Source organism: Brachyhypopomus gauderio, chromosome 4, assembly GCF_052324685.1.
Source record: "Brachyhypopomus gauderio isolate BG-103 chromosome 4, BGAUD_0.2, whole genome shotgun sequence".
Taxonomy (NCBI): domain Eukaryota; kingdom Metazoa; phylum Chordata; class Actinopteri; order Gymnotiformes; family Hypopomidae; genus Brachyhypopomus; species Brachyhypopomus gauderio.
In genome coordinates, this window is record NC_135214.1 from 6,243,111 (window position 1) to 6,258,784 (window position 15,674).

General features: G+C 42.4%; 1 protein-coding gene across 1 annotated transcript in view; it reads left to right on the forward strand.

Annotated features, from left to right (window-relative positions):
• The window catches only part of col4a1 (collagen, type IV, alpha 1), a 38,772-nt gene that overhangs the window by 14,650 nt on the left and 8,448 nt on the right, over positions 1–15,674 (forward strand). The window contains exons 2-34 of the mRNA XM_077001780.1: positions 1,996–2,052; positions 2,641–2,730; positions 2,956–3,000; positions 3,326–3,370; positions 3,617–3,679; positions 4,131–4,184; positions 4,335–4,361; positions 4,519–4,596; positions 4,680–4,742; positions 4,931–4,966; positions 5,076–5,114; positions 7,222–7,314; positions 7,598–7,633; positions 7,930–7,989; positions 8,362–8,397; positions 8,626–8,670; positions 8,762–8,794; positions 8,880–8,940; positions 11,027–11,062; positions 11,172–11,318; positions 11,653–11,724; positions 11,901–11,984; positions 12,127–12,197; positions 13,116–13,307; positions 13,460–13,628; positions 13,741–13,833; positions 13,988–14,092; positions 14,264–14,361; positions 14,464–14,614; positions 14,783–14,896; positions 15,013–15,180; positions 15,295–15,384; positions 15,485–15,637. Of these exons, the coding sequence (XP_076857895.1) occupies positions 1,996–2,052; positions 2,641–2,730; positions 2,956–3,000; positions 3,326–3,370; positions 3,617–3,679; positions 4,131–4,184; positions 4,335–4,361; positions 4,519–4,596; positions 4,680–4,742; positions 4,931–4,966; positions 5,076–5,114; positions 7,222–7,314; positions 7,598–7,633; positions 7,930–7,989; positions 8,362–8,397; positions 8,626–8,670; positions 8,762–8,794; positions 8,880–8,940; positions 11,027–11,062; positions 11,172–11,318; positions 11,653–11,724; positions 11,901–11,984; positions 12,127–12,197; positions 13,116–13,307; positions 13,460–13,628; positions 13,741–13,833; positions 13,988–14,092; positions 14,264–14,361; positions 14,464–14,614; positions 14,783–14,896; positions 15,013–15,180; positions 15,295–15,384; positions 15,485–15,637 (2,704 nt within the window). The remainder of the gene's footprint in view (positions 1–1,995; positions 2,053–2,640; positions 2,731–2,955; positions 3,001–3,325; positions 3,371–3,616; positions 3,680–4,130; positions 4,185–4,334; positions 4,362–4,518; positions 4,597–4,679; positions 4,743–4,930; positions 4,967–5,075; positions 5,115–7,221; positions 7,315–7,597; positions 7,634–7,929; positions 7,990–8,361; positions 8,398–8,625; positions 8,671–8,761; positions 8,795–8,879; positions 8,941–11,026; positions 11,063–11,171; positions 11,319–11,652; positions 11,725–11,900; positions 11,985–12,126; positions 12,198–13,115; positions 13,308–13,459; positions 13,629–13,740; positions 13,834–13,987; positions 14,093–14,263; positions 14,362–14,463; positions 14,615–14,782; positions 14,897–15,012; positions 15,181–15,294; positions 15,385–15,484; positions 15,638–15,674) is intronic.

Below are 15,674 nucleotides of genomic sequence, written 5' to 3' on the forward strand. Positions count from 1 at the left end.
CTGTCTTATACACAGGACGTGCGTGGGAGAGAAGGTTACACACTAGAAGGAGAGGAGGCCTGCGTGCCTCGACAACGATTAAACAGAAAACTTAAAAACACCTGAGAAATACAGCAGCATGAGAACTGCCAGACGTCCTGAGAATTCAGTGGAAGGTTCAGGACACTGTTGGTGTTTGTGTGGCAGGTTCTCTTGTGTGAGGGATATGGCTTTGTCCCCCCCCCCCCACACACACACACACACACTCCCTCACAGTTACGGTTTGTTTGCTCTGAGAGCAGCGTTCAGAAGCCCCAGACTAAACCGGCTAAAGAGATGCTTTACGTATCCGTGGCTTTGTGGCGTTTCTCCGACTCACAATAACCCACATCATTTTCACAGCGGTGAAATTGTCCAGATGACACACTGGATAGAGTTGACTCACAAGCTATTCACCAAGGCACGTTTTACACCTACAGACACCATTAGCTGATTTAGCCTCTAATCAGTGGCCTTGTCTCGTTTTGCTATTTTTCTGCTCATATTGTGTTTGGGTTTGTGGGGATGCACGACTTGGCTTGGAAGGGAAAATAAGGCGTGAGTTTCAAAAGCGCGCCCCTCCGCCTCACAGATCCAGGCCGGAGATGAGCGTGTCAGTGGCTGAGCCAGGAGATGGCCATCACAGCAGACGTACACGCGTGGAGATCAGACTCCTCATGCGTGTCGGGTTTGTCGGGGGGCAGGCAACCCGACCCCCAGTCATGCCTCGATCACGCTGGTATGTCTGATGTACCGCAGATCAGAACGGCCGTCTGACAACAAAGGCATCGGTGGGGGGTGTTGGGTATGGGATGGTGATGTCTGGAGGGTCTGATTTCCACTGTTGGCTGGGTGCTCACCTCCTGCGCTGAAGGCTGGTGACGTTGGCGACATGGCCAGATGTTGCTTTATTTTTGCACCCCCTTCTAAACTGCTTTGGCTTGTAAGACTAGGTGTTACTGCCTTTACCCTGAGGTCACACAAACATGCTCAGGTCTTACACGAAGCCCTGGAAATGATCGGGCCAAGTGCAGTTTCCAGGGCCGGGCAGACGCTGGCGGTCCGGCTGGACAGACCCTGTTGTGGCTCATACCAGCAGTTCTCACGGTCCTCTGCAGTGCCTGCACAATTACCCAGAACCCTCGGGGGCTGGGCTGACCTGCAGATCTACGCTTTGGCTTGGCTGCAGTATTTTGGAAGGCTGCCTCGCACGTGAGTCTGGTAGCAGCAGTCAGTGGAGGGAGATGATGGAGGGAGAGGATGGAGGGAGAGAGAGAGAGAGAGAGAGAGCCAAGGCATGTGTCCCAGTTCCCATGCTCTCCTCTCCACCGGGCTCTGAAGGGTGGGGTCTGTAGCACATGATGGAGTGATGAACATTTGGTGCAGCTGGCCATGTGCTGTTGGTCTGGAGAACTCATTTATGGGGTGTTCACACCAGAACAACACTGTGACATTCTCGGTGTGAACAACACTGACTCGTCATAGACGTCCAGTCACAGCTGTTATTTGGATCACTTTGGCTTGTTTGTGTGTTTCGTTTTTTTCGGTCAAATACTGGCAGCTCTGCAAATCAAACTGTGGTGCTGTGGTCCAGACTAAACAGTCTGCACACCACTTGGTCATTCGTTTTTTGTTGTTGTTTATTCTTCTTTTCTTCCAGGAGTGGAGGTGGAGGTTTACTGATCAGCGATTCTTTTTGTTCCTGATGTCTTAAAAGATTTTCACTCTGAGTGGTTAATGGAATAGGCATGCATAAGGAAATAGAGTAGAGCTACATCAACAGCCATAATAATCATACCACAATAGTCTGTGATTTGAAATATTTAGACGTGCATTTACTGCCCCCTAGCGGCATGATTTAGTATCACAGAGATTTCTTTCTTTTTTTTTCTTTCTTTCTTTCTTTCGTTCTTTCTTTCTTTCTTTTTTTCTTTCTGTGAAAAGTAACTAATCTTTTCTTTCCTTCTTTCTTTCCAGGGGTGTTCGGGATCATCATGTGGGAAGTGTGACTGCAGCGGGGTCAAAGGATCAAAGGTTCGTTCATCTCCTCTTCACTGTAACCTGAAGAGGGAAAAGCCAGTGCACGTCAGCCAATGAAGGACACATGACTACATGTCACATGACTAGTGGCATTTCATATCCACGGGTCCTCAATGTCTGGACTTCGATAACATCTCATATTATTATTTTATATAATATTATTTTATGTAAAGCTTGTTTTAATATGAATGGTATGAATTTGTTTCTTGCAGGCAATTTAGTACTTTTTAAAAAAAGATCTGTGTAAACCATCAAGTTACAATCTGTGAACATACTGAGCCATTAAGAAGACAACTAGCAGTGTATTTCCCTGTACAACCTGTCTAGTTTACAGTCAAATGACAAGATCATAAATAGAAGAATATAGTTTGCGCCATCTAGTGGTGTTTTGCAAGCAACTGCAGTTTGTTTCAGAAAATATTCTGGAAACATCTTCTAGGGCCCGGAGGTGTGGTTGCATATATTCAACAAACACTGTAGATCAAAGAGAGTGAGACTTTGAGAGGTGTTTACTTGTAGGATCATGACTTCCCAGTGTCCTCTAGGGCAGAGCGTGCTCATGGTCGTCCTCTTTGCTTGCAGGGGGAGAGGGGGTTCCCCGGCTTGCAAGGCAACATGGGATTTCCTGGTATGCAAGGTCACGAGGGCCCTCCCGGCCCAATGGGCCCAAAGGTATTCAGAACCAAACCTCACTTCATCCATACTATCACCAGACCGCAACTCATGCACACTGACACCAAACAGAAACTCCTTGTGAAATATAGCATGCAGTAGACGAGCACAGATGGCTTATCTAGTTGTCCCTTGGCACATTTAAATTAATTTGTTGAACCTAAGACGTCTTGCTCCAGAGATGAACTGTACTCTAGCTCTTGTAATGCTGTCGGTCTCTCGTAGGGAGACAGTGGAGAGTCTGGGGCACCTGGGATGAAAGGAGCGCGTGTAAGTGCGGCCATTTTTGTTCAGGATTCTGTTTTTTACACTCACACAAAAGCAATTAATTGGAAGATCAGAAATACTGTGGATGGTTATCAATTAATGAAATAATTTGCTGTGAACACAGCAAAACACACTTGACGTAAAATCTCCATAAGCATTTTTTGTGATGTGGTTTTGCAAAGTTTGTTCAAATTACTAGTAGTTTACCTTAAAGCCAGAAATAAAATCTGTAAAGTTGTAAAGTTTAGCTGTCACATCTGCCTTATGAGGTAAATGATAGCAGCACTGTAGGTTGTGATACCCTAACGTGAAGACTTTGTTCTTGTAGGGTCCTCCCGGCTCAGCTGGTTTCCCAGGAAACCCTGGCCTACCGGTAAGAATCAAACGCACCCACAACCAGAACCAAGATTTGGTACCAAAACAGTAATGAATAATGGATTTCAATGGCCAGCGGATATTAGTACTATTTCCATATTTCCACTATACTCCATGTTTAATCACCCTATAATGTGGTAGTGTTTCTACAAATGTGAATTTTACTTGTTATAATGTGTCTTGAAGACAGGAAGTAGACTAATGTGTATGTAATGTGTCATGTGGGTCTCTATGTGCCATTCAGGGTTTACCGGGACAGGATGGCCCACCAGGACCTGCAGGCATCCCAGGTTGCAATGGAACGAAGGTAATTAGCTTAATGTTTATTAATTAATTAAGGCTAGCTAATTAGTCTTAGTCTTAATTAGGTAATTAGCTTAATAATTAGCTTAATGTTTGTCTTGAGGGCACACAGTATGCATGTACGAGGTATAATGAATCTTCGTGTGCTTTGCATTAGTGTGAATGGTACTAGTCTTGCATTCTAATTTTGCTAAAGATTTTTATCTGTGCTGTGCTGCTCCTCCCCCACGTTGCCCAGCCATGATGCCCAGACACTTCCAGCACACTTTTGATTTGTGAATTCAATAGTCTTTTGACTAGTGTTTCATCATAGTTCTGGGTGTTCTCTTCATTCAGTCTTTGCTGGGTGTTTAGTGTAATGCTCTGGTGTCATAACAGCACTAGTGTTCTTTTACGCTGTGTTCCTTGGGCCTTTCAGTCATCAGAGAGTTGAAGGGAGTGTTTGTGTGTTGCAGGGCGAGCGCGGTACAGATGGATTGCCGGGAATACCAGGAATAATGGGACCACCAGTAAGGAAACGCTATGGGAAAACAGCTGTAGCACCTCCGGGGCCGTTCACTAGCCTCTGAGATAGTGGAACACTGGGTTGTCTTTAAATGCAGTAGCTCAAGGCTCCTCCCCCTTTTTAGAAGTGCATGATATATTTGTCTGTTTTGCAGGGTTTTCCAGGTCTCCAAGGAATGAAGGTAAGAGAGGCGGGAAGACTTCATCCAAACCAGCGATGATTCTAATCACCACGCAATCCTTTCAGATACTTTCAATTGAAATAACATACACATGGCCATGAGAGGAAAGCAGTGTGACAGGCACTAGCCCTTACCTGACTGATATCTCTCCCCCCAGGGTGATCCAGGCGGTGTTATCGAGGGCTTTATTCCCCAGAAAGGATCCAAAGGGTATCCAGGCCTGAAAGGATCAGCGGTAAGTGTGGTCGTCACTGTTAACTGACAAAGTAGTGATGAAGTGTAGTGGAACAGAATTTAAGTAAGACTTTTCTTCCTAAGGGATTACCTGGAGGCCCTGGACTACAAGGACCTGTGGGTCCACCGGGCCCACCAGGAGGCCAGGTGAGTGACCGGGTCACAGTGACCTTGGATCCGAGAGACCAGGGAACTCCAAAGAACAGATCAGCACGGGAATGTTTCTTCCTGCCAATATATGGAACTAACCATATGGATGGAGCTTTTAGCCTCCATCCAATGTCTCCATCCAAGTCTAATGGATGCTAATCTAATTCCTCCATCTTTTCTTGCAGGGAGAAAGAGGTGAACCTGGTGAACCCGGCCCTCCTGTAGGTGTCCATACTCTCTGGTGTTATTTTCCCAGCTTGCATATTAATATGTGATGTGTTGTTGGTTGGAACTACACTCATGGACAACTGTTGCTTGTTTCATTTGTAGGGAGAAAGACTGACCTTTGTTGGTCCAAAGGGGGATAAGGTGAGTTGGACAGCAGAAGAGTACTGATGTACTGATGTGCTTATGTACTGATGTACTGATGTGCTAATGTACTGATGTGCTAATGTACTGATGTACTGATGTACTGATGTGCAGTGAGGTGCTAGCAGGTGGACACATGCACAATAGAGAGCAAGGTCTACCAAGAACTGGGCTGATTTGCCTATTTAAGGTTTCCTTGCCCACACAAAGGGTACTTGACCGACACAGCATCTTAGCTAACTGTAAAACACAGACCACAGAACACTAGAGGGAGCTCAAGATAATCAAACAAGACACAACCACAAAGGAAATACTAATAAATCATAACATATATATTTACAGTAAAAAGATAACATAGTACACAAGCTTAGTACAGTCTACACAGAAGTAATCCGGATACTGAAAGCCTGACTATATACATCAAGACAACTAACAATGACCTACATAAACATATACGTACAAAAGGGAAGAACTAGCTGATAACAATCACAAACTGAGACATGAGATATGAACACAGTACAGAGGACCAAAGAAGAAAAGCAAAGGAAACCAAACTGAAGCCGTTACAATTAACTGGAGCAAATGTGAGAAAAACAACCAGAAAGTACCAAGACAAACCAGAAAAACTTAAAATTTTGACACACACCCTACATAGAAAACAAGAGGAACCAACTAGAAACAGGTGATTACAATGACAAAGGGGGAGGAGTAACTAATGACAGGGGCGTGGCAGGAGAACACATGGGAAGACCAAACATTAGCACATAGAAAAACACAACAAAGACATGACTGACTGGAGGGGGGCGGAGCTAGACGTGACAGTGCTGATGTACTGTTGTGCTGATGTACTGATGTACTGATGTGCTTATGTGCTGATGTACTGATGTGCTGAAGTGCTGAAGTGCTGGTCTTACATACTGTGCTGCACATGGCTGTGCTATGAAATTGCAGGTTTCCTATAGCAGCAGTGATGGATTAGTTACCTTGAAACATTTATCCGATCTCTGATTACTGATTACTCCATTCAAAAGTAACTTAGTTACGTTAATGATTACTTGATCTTAAAAGAAAGTACATTATTTTACAAGTTACTTTAGTAGTTACATTCAGCAGCAAAATGAGTTTTTCCAAAACTCACTTTATTGGAAGTAACAATGTATCTCGTGACATATAAATAATATATCTCCTGACATTACTTTTGTGTCACTGTGCGGTATTACTTGTAAATGTATTTGTAAATGTAGTAATACAAGCAAACTATTCAGACAGCTATTTGTTGTGAACCGAAATACAATTAAAATTTCAAGCATTTAGCTTTAGCCTAAATTCCAGCACTTTTCAAACCTGGAACACAATGCAACATTAAAATTGGTATTCCTTCCCCTGTTTTTGAGGGGTATTTCTTTACACAACCGCATATCGTTATGGAGAACACTGCACAGAATGACGTGAACACGCTCACGCTCTCACAGGTTCGCAGGACTCTCTGCGGAGTCGAACGGTACGGTCAGATGCAAAAGTATAACTGAGCCAAGAAGAAAGCAAAAATATATATTTTTACTAAGGAAAATAAAAATAGTAATGCACAGTTACTTGGATAAGTAACTTTAATCTGATTACTGGACTGGAAATAGTAACATGTTATATTACTTGTTACTGAAAAAAGTGGTAAGATTAGAGTAACGCGTTACTGACATCACTGTATAGCAGTCAGTAGACATGAACAGATGTTCACCAGACTGAAACAGACTAATGTAGAGGTACAACATTTCAAAAGAGGAATGTCATAATCATGGTTTGAAACAATCTTCATTTCGACGCAACAATCTGTTCTCAACATAAATGAATATCTTAGCTGACTAGTAAATCAGGTTTATCTATGATGAGAAGTACTCTCTGTATGATCATTCTTTTAGACGCTGTTTCAGAAAATGGCCATTAGAGATACCTTGTCTTATTTTCTGAATAAAAGACATTATTGCCTATGCTTTCTGCTCTGAGCAGGTTGATGGAAGTAGGGAAAAACCACTTCTTCACAAAGATGAAATGGTCCCCCTGAAGATGTCCATAGAATGTTTTAAAATTAACTCTGTACCTCCATCACTAGGGTGACAGAGGATCAAAAGGTCCCCCAGGACCTCCTGGTGCCCTGCTGGGCTCCGACGGCCCTCCGACGACTCATTATCTACCTGGACCACCGGTAGGGGCATTTTCTTCATGACTGTATTTACACCCATTCTTAAAAATAATTCAGAATTTCACTTACGTCTATAAACATTTAAAATTGGCAAAAAAATTCAGACCGTTAATGTTCTTTTTAAAACTTGTGCAATGCAGTTTATAGTGTATACAGGAAATAAACCACCTAATGCAGTGGAAATGTTAAACACACTAGCCTCTAACTGCTCAATGTTGTCAGGAACACAGTGTACAGGATGGCAGTTTGGAAGATGATTTGGTTAATGTGTATTTCTGGTTTGTAGGGAGACAGAGGCTCCAAAGGAGATAAAGGAGATTCTGTAAGTGGTCATAAACACTTAGAAATGGGTGGTAAAGTACTTTTAAAACATATGTAGGTACCTCTCTTATTTCTTGATAGAGAATCAGCATGTTGCAGAGGGCTGTGGGATTCAAATGTGTAAAAGTGTTGTTTTTCTTTTACTAAGTAAATTATATGACTGCTGAATGCAACAGTGTTTAGACTGACACATATGTAGACTAAAAGACAAACAGATGAGAACACTGTGGTTATACTGTATGTGGTTATATGTGGTTATATATGGTTATATGTGATGGGATGGTGTTCTGTTTTCAGGGCGTTTGCTCTCCATTTCAATTCGGAATCAAAGGCGAACCTGGATCTCCAGGGCCAAGAGTGAGTAGTGTTCTCAGTCCCACTGGGACTGGGATTCACCCCTCATTCAGATACAGTGTTACAGGGCAGCTTACAGTACAGTGTTACAGTGCGGTGCTACAGTACCGTTTACAGTAGTGTTACAGTGCAGTTGACAGCAGTGTTACAGTACAGTGTTACAGTGCAGTTTAAAGTACAGTGTTATAGTGTTATAAAACAGTGACAGTGTAGTGTTGCCGTACAGTGTTGTCGTACAGTGTTGCCGTACAGAGTTGCAGTACAGTTTAAAGTACAGTGTTATAAAACAGAGTGACAGTACAGTGTTGCAATACAGTGTTATAGTACAGTGTTACAGTGAGTACAATAGAGCTGGACTTTTTCTTTTTCTGTCAGGGAAAACCAGGAAAGGATGGAGAAGATGGAACAAAGGTTGGTGCTGTTTGTTTCCTCATTTTGTAAAAAAAAAACCTGACAAAAACTGAATAAAAATAAAAAATAAAAAATAAAAATGTAAAATAAACATGTAAATAACCAAATGTATATGTGTGTATATATACCATTTTCTAAAATGAACAGTAGAAAATATGATTTCTAATATATTTTCTAATTCGTATATAAATGGAGAAATATTTTTTGTATGCCTTTTCTTTCTGACAGGGTGAACAAGGTGATCCTGGCATTCCTGGATTCAGTGGCATGAAGGTAAATTATTGTGTGTCATAGTTGCCTGTGTTTTCTTCATCTCCTGGAGGGATTTTGACATGCCCCATTTATTTGACTCGTTTCTAAACAGGGGGAGAAGGGGGAGAAAGGACCTCCTGGCTATGTAAGTGCCCCGCCGTGTTCTGGTTACACTGTGTTGGTGTGACCTTGTGCCAGCATTTTCAGCAGCGCCACTGTCTTTGTTAAAGGGTGAAGGTGCACCTGGACCTCCTGGACCTCGAGGTCTCCCTGGACCACAAGGAGAACGAGGTGAGGGATAATGAGCCCTACTAGACTAGATAATTTGATCAATACAAATTGTGCAAAGTTTTATATTATTTCATGTTTTCTTAAAATCACCATTCAGAATCTTATAATTTTGTCAACTTAATTATTAGGAAAATGAACATGAAATTTCTACATTCAATTTTTGTTGTTCTTTTAATTCCACAAGTTAATTTGTTCCAGTAATAAAAACCCTCTGCAAGAAGAGATTGCAGAAGTCACAAAATGAAATGATTCTGTTCATTTTCATTAACATTTTGTATGAAGGTTTTGTAATAAAATCACAGATAGATAGTTTGGGTATTTGGTAGGCCAGGTAGTTTGGATATTTGATAGTCCAGGTAGTTTGGGTATTTGATAGGCCAGGTAGTTTGAGTATTTGATAGATCAGGTAGTTTGAGTATTTAATAGATCAGGCAGTTTGGGTATTTGATAGACAAGGTAGTTTTGGTATTTGATAGATCAGGTACTTGGGGTATTTGATAGGTCAGGTAGTTTGGGTATTTGATAGACCAGGTAGTTTGGGTATTTGGTAGATCAGGTAGTTTGAGTATTTGATAGATCAGGTAGTTTGGGTATTTGATAGATCAGGTAGTTTGGGTATTTGATAGATCAGATAGTTTGAGTATTTAATAGATCAGGTAGTTTGAGTATTTAATAGATCAGGTAGTTTGGGTATTTGATAGATCAGGTAGTTGGGGTATTTAATATATCAGGTAGTTGGGGTATTTGATAGACCAGGTAGTTGGGGTATTTGATAGGCCAGGTAGTTGGGGTATTTGATAGGCCAGGTAGTTGGGGTATTTGATAGATCAGGTAGTTTGGGTATTTGATAGACCAGGTAGTTTGGGTATTTGGTAGATCAGGTAGTTTGAGTATTTGATAGATCAGGTAGTTTGAGTATTTGATAGATCAAGTAGTTTGAGTATTTGATAAATCAGGTAGTTTGGGCATTTGATAGATCAGGTAGTTTGGGTATTTGATAGATCAGGTAGTTTGGGTATTTGATAGATCAGGTAGTTTGAGTATTTAATAGATCAGGTAGTTTGAGTATTTAATAGATCAAGTAGTTTGAGTATTTAATAGATCAGGTAGTTTGGGTATTTGATAGATCAGGTAGTTGGGGTATTTAATAGATCAGGTATTTGGGGTATTTGATAGACCAGGTAGTTGGGGTATTTGATAGGCCAGGAAGTTTGGGTATTTGATAGATCAGGTAGTTGGGGTATTTGATAGGCCAGGTAGTTGGGGTATTTGAAAGATCAGGTAGTTTGGGTATTTGATAGACCAGGTAGTTTGGGTATTTGGTAGATCATGTAGTTTGAGTAGTTGATAGATCAGGTAGTTTGAGTATTTGATAGATCAAGTAGTTTGGGCATTTGATAGATCAGGTAGTTTGAGTATTTGATAGATCGGGTAGTTTGAGTATTTGATAGATCGGGTAGTTTGAGTATTTGATAAATCAGGTAGTTTGGGTATTTGATAGACAAGGTAGTTTGGGTATTTGATACCCCAACTACCTGGTCTATCAAATACCCCAACTACCTGATCTATTAAATACCCCAACTACCTGATCTATCAAATACCCAAACTACCTGATCTATTAAATACTCAAACTACCTGATCTATTAAATACCCAAACTACCTGATCTATCAAATACCCAAACTACCTGATCTATCAAATGCCCAAACTACCTGATCTATCAAATACTCAAACTACCTGATCTATCAAATACCCAAACTACCTGATCTATCAAATACCCAAACTACCTGGTCTATCAAATACCCAAACTACCTGGCCTATCAAATACCCCAAGTATTTGATAGATCAAGTAGTTTGGGTATTTGAGGTAATACATCTGTACTCTTCTGGAGTGAGACTGTTGCAATCATTCCAAGTGCTAATAATCATCATCATTATAATCATAATTTAATCACTGATTTCTTTGTCTAAATTTCACATTAGGTTTCACACTACCATATTCAATATGGAATTATCTCCCAACTGATATGTCAACTGTTTGTTCAATATGGTTTTAACCCTAGACTGATGTGTGAACTGTTCTTACAGGATTCACTGGACCTTCTGGAGATCCTGGTGTCCCAGGTGAGGGGACGACATTAAGATCTGTAGTTTAAAGAAGATCCAAAATCCACAAACCGTCTTCCATGAATCTCTTCATCCTATGGACTTACTTCTCCGTCCGTGGATATAGGCAGGAACCTAGAAGGTCCTCCTGGAGAGAGAGGCTTCCCTGGAGAAATTGGCCAAAAGGGAGATAAAGGTGCTGATGGAGAGTCTCTCCCAGGACCTCCAGGTGCTGATGGGCCTCCTGGGTTACCTGGACCTCCTGGAGAATCAAGTAGGTGCAACTAGTATTTTAAGACGACCCCTCTCATGAAAACAAATAAAGATGAAGGAGTTTAGTGGATGGACACTACAATTGATACAGGGGTTTAGTGGATGGACACTACAATTGATACAGGGGTTTAATAGATGGACAGACTAGTTGGAGCATAATTCAATATGTTAAAGAATTTTGTTTGTGTGTTATTGTGTTTCTATCATCTGTTTGTGTGTTATTGTGTCTCTATCATCTCTTTGTTTGTTTGTGTGTTAATAAGTCTCTAATATCATATATTTGTTTGTTTATTTGTACGTTATTGCATCTCTGATATCATCTCTTTCCCCTGTAGGTGGAGATTGTGAGCAGGGGTCAGAAGGTCCCCCCGGACCTCCTGGGCTACAGGGAGAGGTGGGGCAGAAAGGTAGGAGTGACTAGACTTACTCACCGATGCTCTGCTGCTTCTGAGGTGCTTCACACTCTTTACCACAGGAAATAAAAGAACAGGATTCATTTCACAGATGCTTCACTTTTGTCACCCTGAACTACTTAGTAAGGAGACAACATACAGTAAAAGCTTGTTGTATTGTGCTCCTTCAGGCGACCGAGGAGAACCTTGCGTAGATTGTTCAGCGTTTGGGCCTCCTGGATTACCTGGTCCTGATGGACCCAAAGGGCAGCAAGGTAAGGTTCCTCCTCATGGGAACATCAATAAATAAAGGACTGAACTTGAAATATATGAAGAAATAATCAAAGCATTTTAAAGCAACCTCCAAGTTGTCCAAGCATGTTCTGATTGAAATTCTATTGCCTCCTTGTATCACAGGTTACCCTGGACCAGCAGGCAGGAAAGGGGAAAAGGGTGTACCTGGCTTTAATGGAGTTCCTGGTGTCCCAGTAAGTGCCGACATCTTCCCAAATTCTCTCCAAATCCCCATTACGGCCAGTTTCATATTTAACTGTTGGATTTACTTCTGGGAGTGTGTAAGTCCCTCTTTCACACTAAAAGCATAAGTGAAAGACAACTGATGTTCCAGATGACTGCAGGTGATCTGGATCCAGAATCAGTGAACAAGTAGCTTGAAGTGATTCTGACTGCTATAAATCATTGTAAACAAACCTTTTGGAAGGTACCCACAATGATCATTCCAGGGTTCATTGTGGTCAAGACCTTTTTCTTCATTCTTCATGAATCGTCTAAGAAATTTTGCAGGCTTTGACTCTAAGACTTTGCAGGCTGGTGATTGCATTGTGTGTGTGTGTGTGTGTGTGTGTGTGTGTGTGTGTGTGTGTGTGTGTGTGTGTGTGTGTGTGTGCATAGGCTGGTGATTACATGTGTTGCATGTTTCAGGCCTACTCTGTTTAACACATGAAAATACACTATTGTTCCATGGAAACAACATGTTTCCATGCAACAGTGGTGAAAGATAAGTGGAATGTTGGAATTAGTACCTTAGCAGCTGACTGTATTTTGAACAACCAAAAAAAAAGAAATTAAAATGACCAGACATTGTTTACAATTCAAGTATTAAGTGTAACATGGTATGGTTATGGTTTTACAAATAATTTGCAGCTTTCTGGAGACATATCTGCATAATTGGCATAACTGGTAGCCAGGCCATCATTGTCACCTGCTGAAGTTTCACTACAGCCTGGCATCAGTTCACCAGCCCTTCACTACCAGTAGTTTGTGCTGGTGCATTGTTGGGGCAGAAACACCTCGTACTTTAGCCCATCACTTCTGCACAAGCACACTTTATTATTTAATCACAGTCAGAAAAGCAAAGCCAAAATGTCTTTTTTTCTGGTTTTCAGGGTGCAGATGGCCCCCCAGGTTTAATGGGCGCTCCAGGTGCAGTAGGCGAACCTGGTGACATCTATGCAGCACCAGGTCTGAAGGGAGATAAGGGCTTGCCAGGCTTTCCTGGAGCAAGGGGGTTCCCAGGTATAGACGGACTTCCGGGGAAAGATGGACAACCAGGTGTTCCTGGACCCAAAGGAGAACCGGTGAGCGATAATAGACAATATCTCTTAAAAAAAACACATGTATTCCCAGTAGTTTTGTACATTATATAAAAATGTATATTTTAATTGTTAGTTGTTAGATCATCTTAGCTGGATGTAGGATTTTTAAAAATGCAAACCTTTTTCCTTTAAAGGCCAGAGAAGGTATTAAGGGTGATCGTGGTCTTGATGGAGAGACGGGACCTCCAGGGTTTCCTGGGGAGAGAGGACCACCAGGTATTCCTGGGATTGGTCGAGCTGGAGATCCTGGAGAGAAGGGAAATCCAGGACAAGCTGGTATCCCAGGAAGTCCAGGAATACCAGGCCAGTATTCATTTTTTTACATTTATTTGTACTTTTATTACACACAGTGCAGAAAAATACTTTGATGCACAAAATTTGGTTTTATTTGAATTCGTTATCGTCTTTTGTGTAGGACCCAAAGGTGAACCTGGAAAAAGTGTGAGCTCACCGGGACCTCAAGGTCCACCAGGACCTCGTGGAGAAAGTGGAAGACCTGGTGTTCAAGGTAACTTCTCAGCTGTTGATGCTCCTCATTTGAAAATAACACAATAACCATTTCCACCCAAACATAGATACAATGAATTCCTGGACACATACAGTATAATACAGTGTGTATCAAGCTTATCTGTGTAATGGTTAGTTTCATCTTGATTCTTAAGGTGAAAGGGGTGTTCCTGGAGATGAAGGAATGCCAGGGTTTCCTGGGCAGAAAGGTGATACTGGTCTTCCAGGAACTGGAGCTCCTGGCCCACCAGGGCCAAAAGGTAATTTTCAATGAAACTTTTCTTGAAGGTTTACCATGGAAGGTTTACCATTTTGAAGGAGTACCATTTTACAAATCTCATATGAAATGGTGAATTAGAGGCTGGTGTAACTCTAAAACCTTATGGAACTAGTTGTGTTGTTTTCTGAGATCCTTCTGTTGATCTCCTCAGGGTACTCTGGCATACCTGGTGCGGCAGGAATCCCTGGAGAGCCTGGTCGCCCTGGCCAGGATGGTGTGCCTGGACACGCAGGATATCCAGGACAAAAAGTATGATGACATTTTGTTGGCACATTGTTGTTAAATGGTTCATGTGTGGCATCCAGTGAGTACGTAGCCCTGGTTTATTGAGAGTGGTATTATATCTTAAAGGGTGAACCAGGCATGGGCCTTCCAGGACCCAAGGGTTCTGTAGGGCAACGTGGAGTACCTGGATTTCCAGGCCCGAAGGGTATTCTAGGACTGCCAGGAGTACCTGGAACTGAGGGACAAACTGGCCCACCTGGTCCTCAGGGTGTGAAAGGTACAGAAATCCTGTCACACAATACTAATTTGAACCAAAGAAAAAATTATAGTCACAGGGTTAATGTTTGCTTATGATTAATATGCTGCATCACCAGACAGCCATAAAAGAAACGTTTTTCCCCCAGCAACAACATATGTGTAATTTGTTGTTACTTCTCTCCTCCAGGTGAGCCAGGACCACCTGGGGTCCGTGGCTTTGCAGGACCACCTGGACCTGCAGGGCCCGGTGAGCCAGGGGCACCTGGACCAATGGGACCTCCTGGCAAACCTGGTCCCTTTGGTGAGTTCCTGCTTGAACAGCCACAGGATTGGCAACTTTTTGAATGCATGCAAATGGGGGGCATGAACTCATAGGCACATCCTGTTTATATGGTATATGACTTTGTGATGTTGCAGGTCACATTGGTGAAAAGGGAGAGAAAGGTCTGCCAGGTTTTCCTGGTCCCGCGATGCCCGGTCCTCCAGGTGAGAAGGGCATCCCTGGTTTTCCTGGCTCCCCAGGGCCCAAGGGACTTCCAGGGGACCCGGGGTTTCCTGGAAATGATGGATTCCCTGGAGAAAGAGGTGAGGTTTACACCATGTCCTGCACTTTGAAAATGGCCTCTCTGTGAAGCGACAAGGTGCATTGCAAGATGTTTGTCAGACGTGGAAGGTCATGTATTTTGAAACTGATCCCAGGTCCCAAAGGAGACATGGGAATTATGGGAATACCAGGGACACCTGGCTTTGAAGGCATCCAAGGACTCCCAGGAGAAACTGGACAACGAGGTAGAGTATTTATGTTTTTAAATGGGACCTTACTTTTCATTACTTCATTTTCAATGTACCTTGTTTATGGTTATTTATGTTATGATTCTGAACCCGACAGGTGACCCTGGTTTGTCGGGGTCAAAAGGTGAGCTCGGGTTAGAGGGTCCCAAAGGAGACAGAGGAAATGAGGGCCCTCCGGGGCCACCTGGGAATCTGACGACGATATTGAAAATGGACATGAAAGGAGACAAGGGAGACATTGGTGACAGAGGTAGGAGATGACGTCCCAGAGCTACAGGGCAGAATAG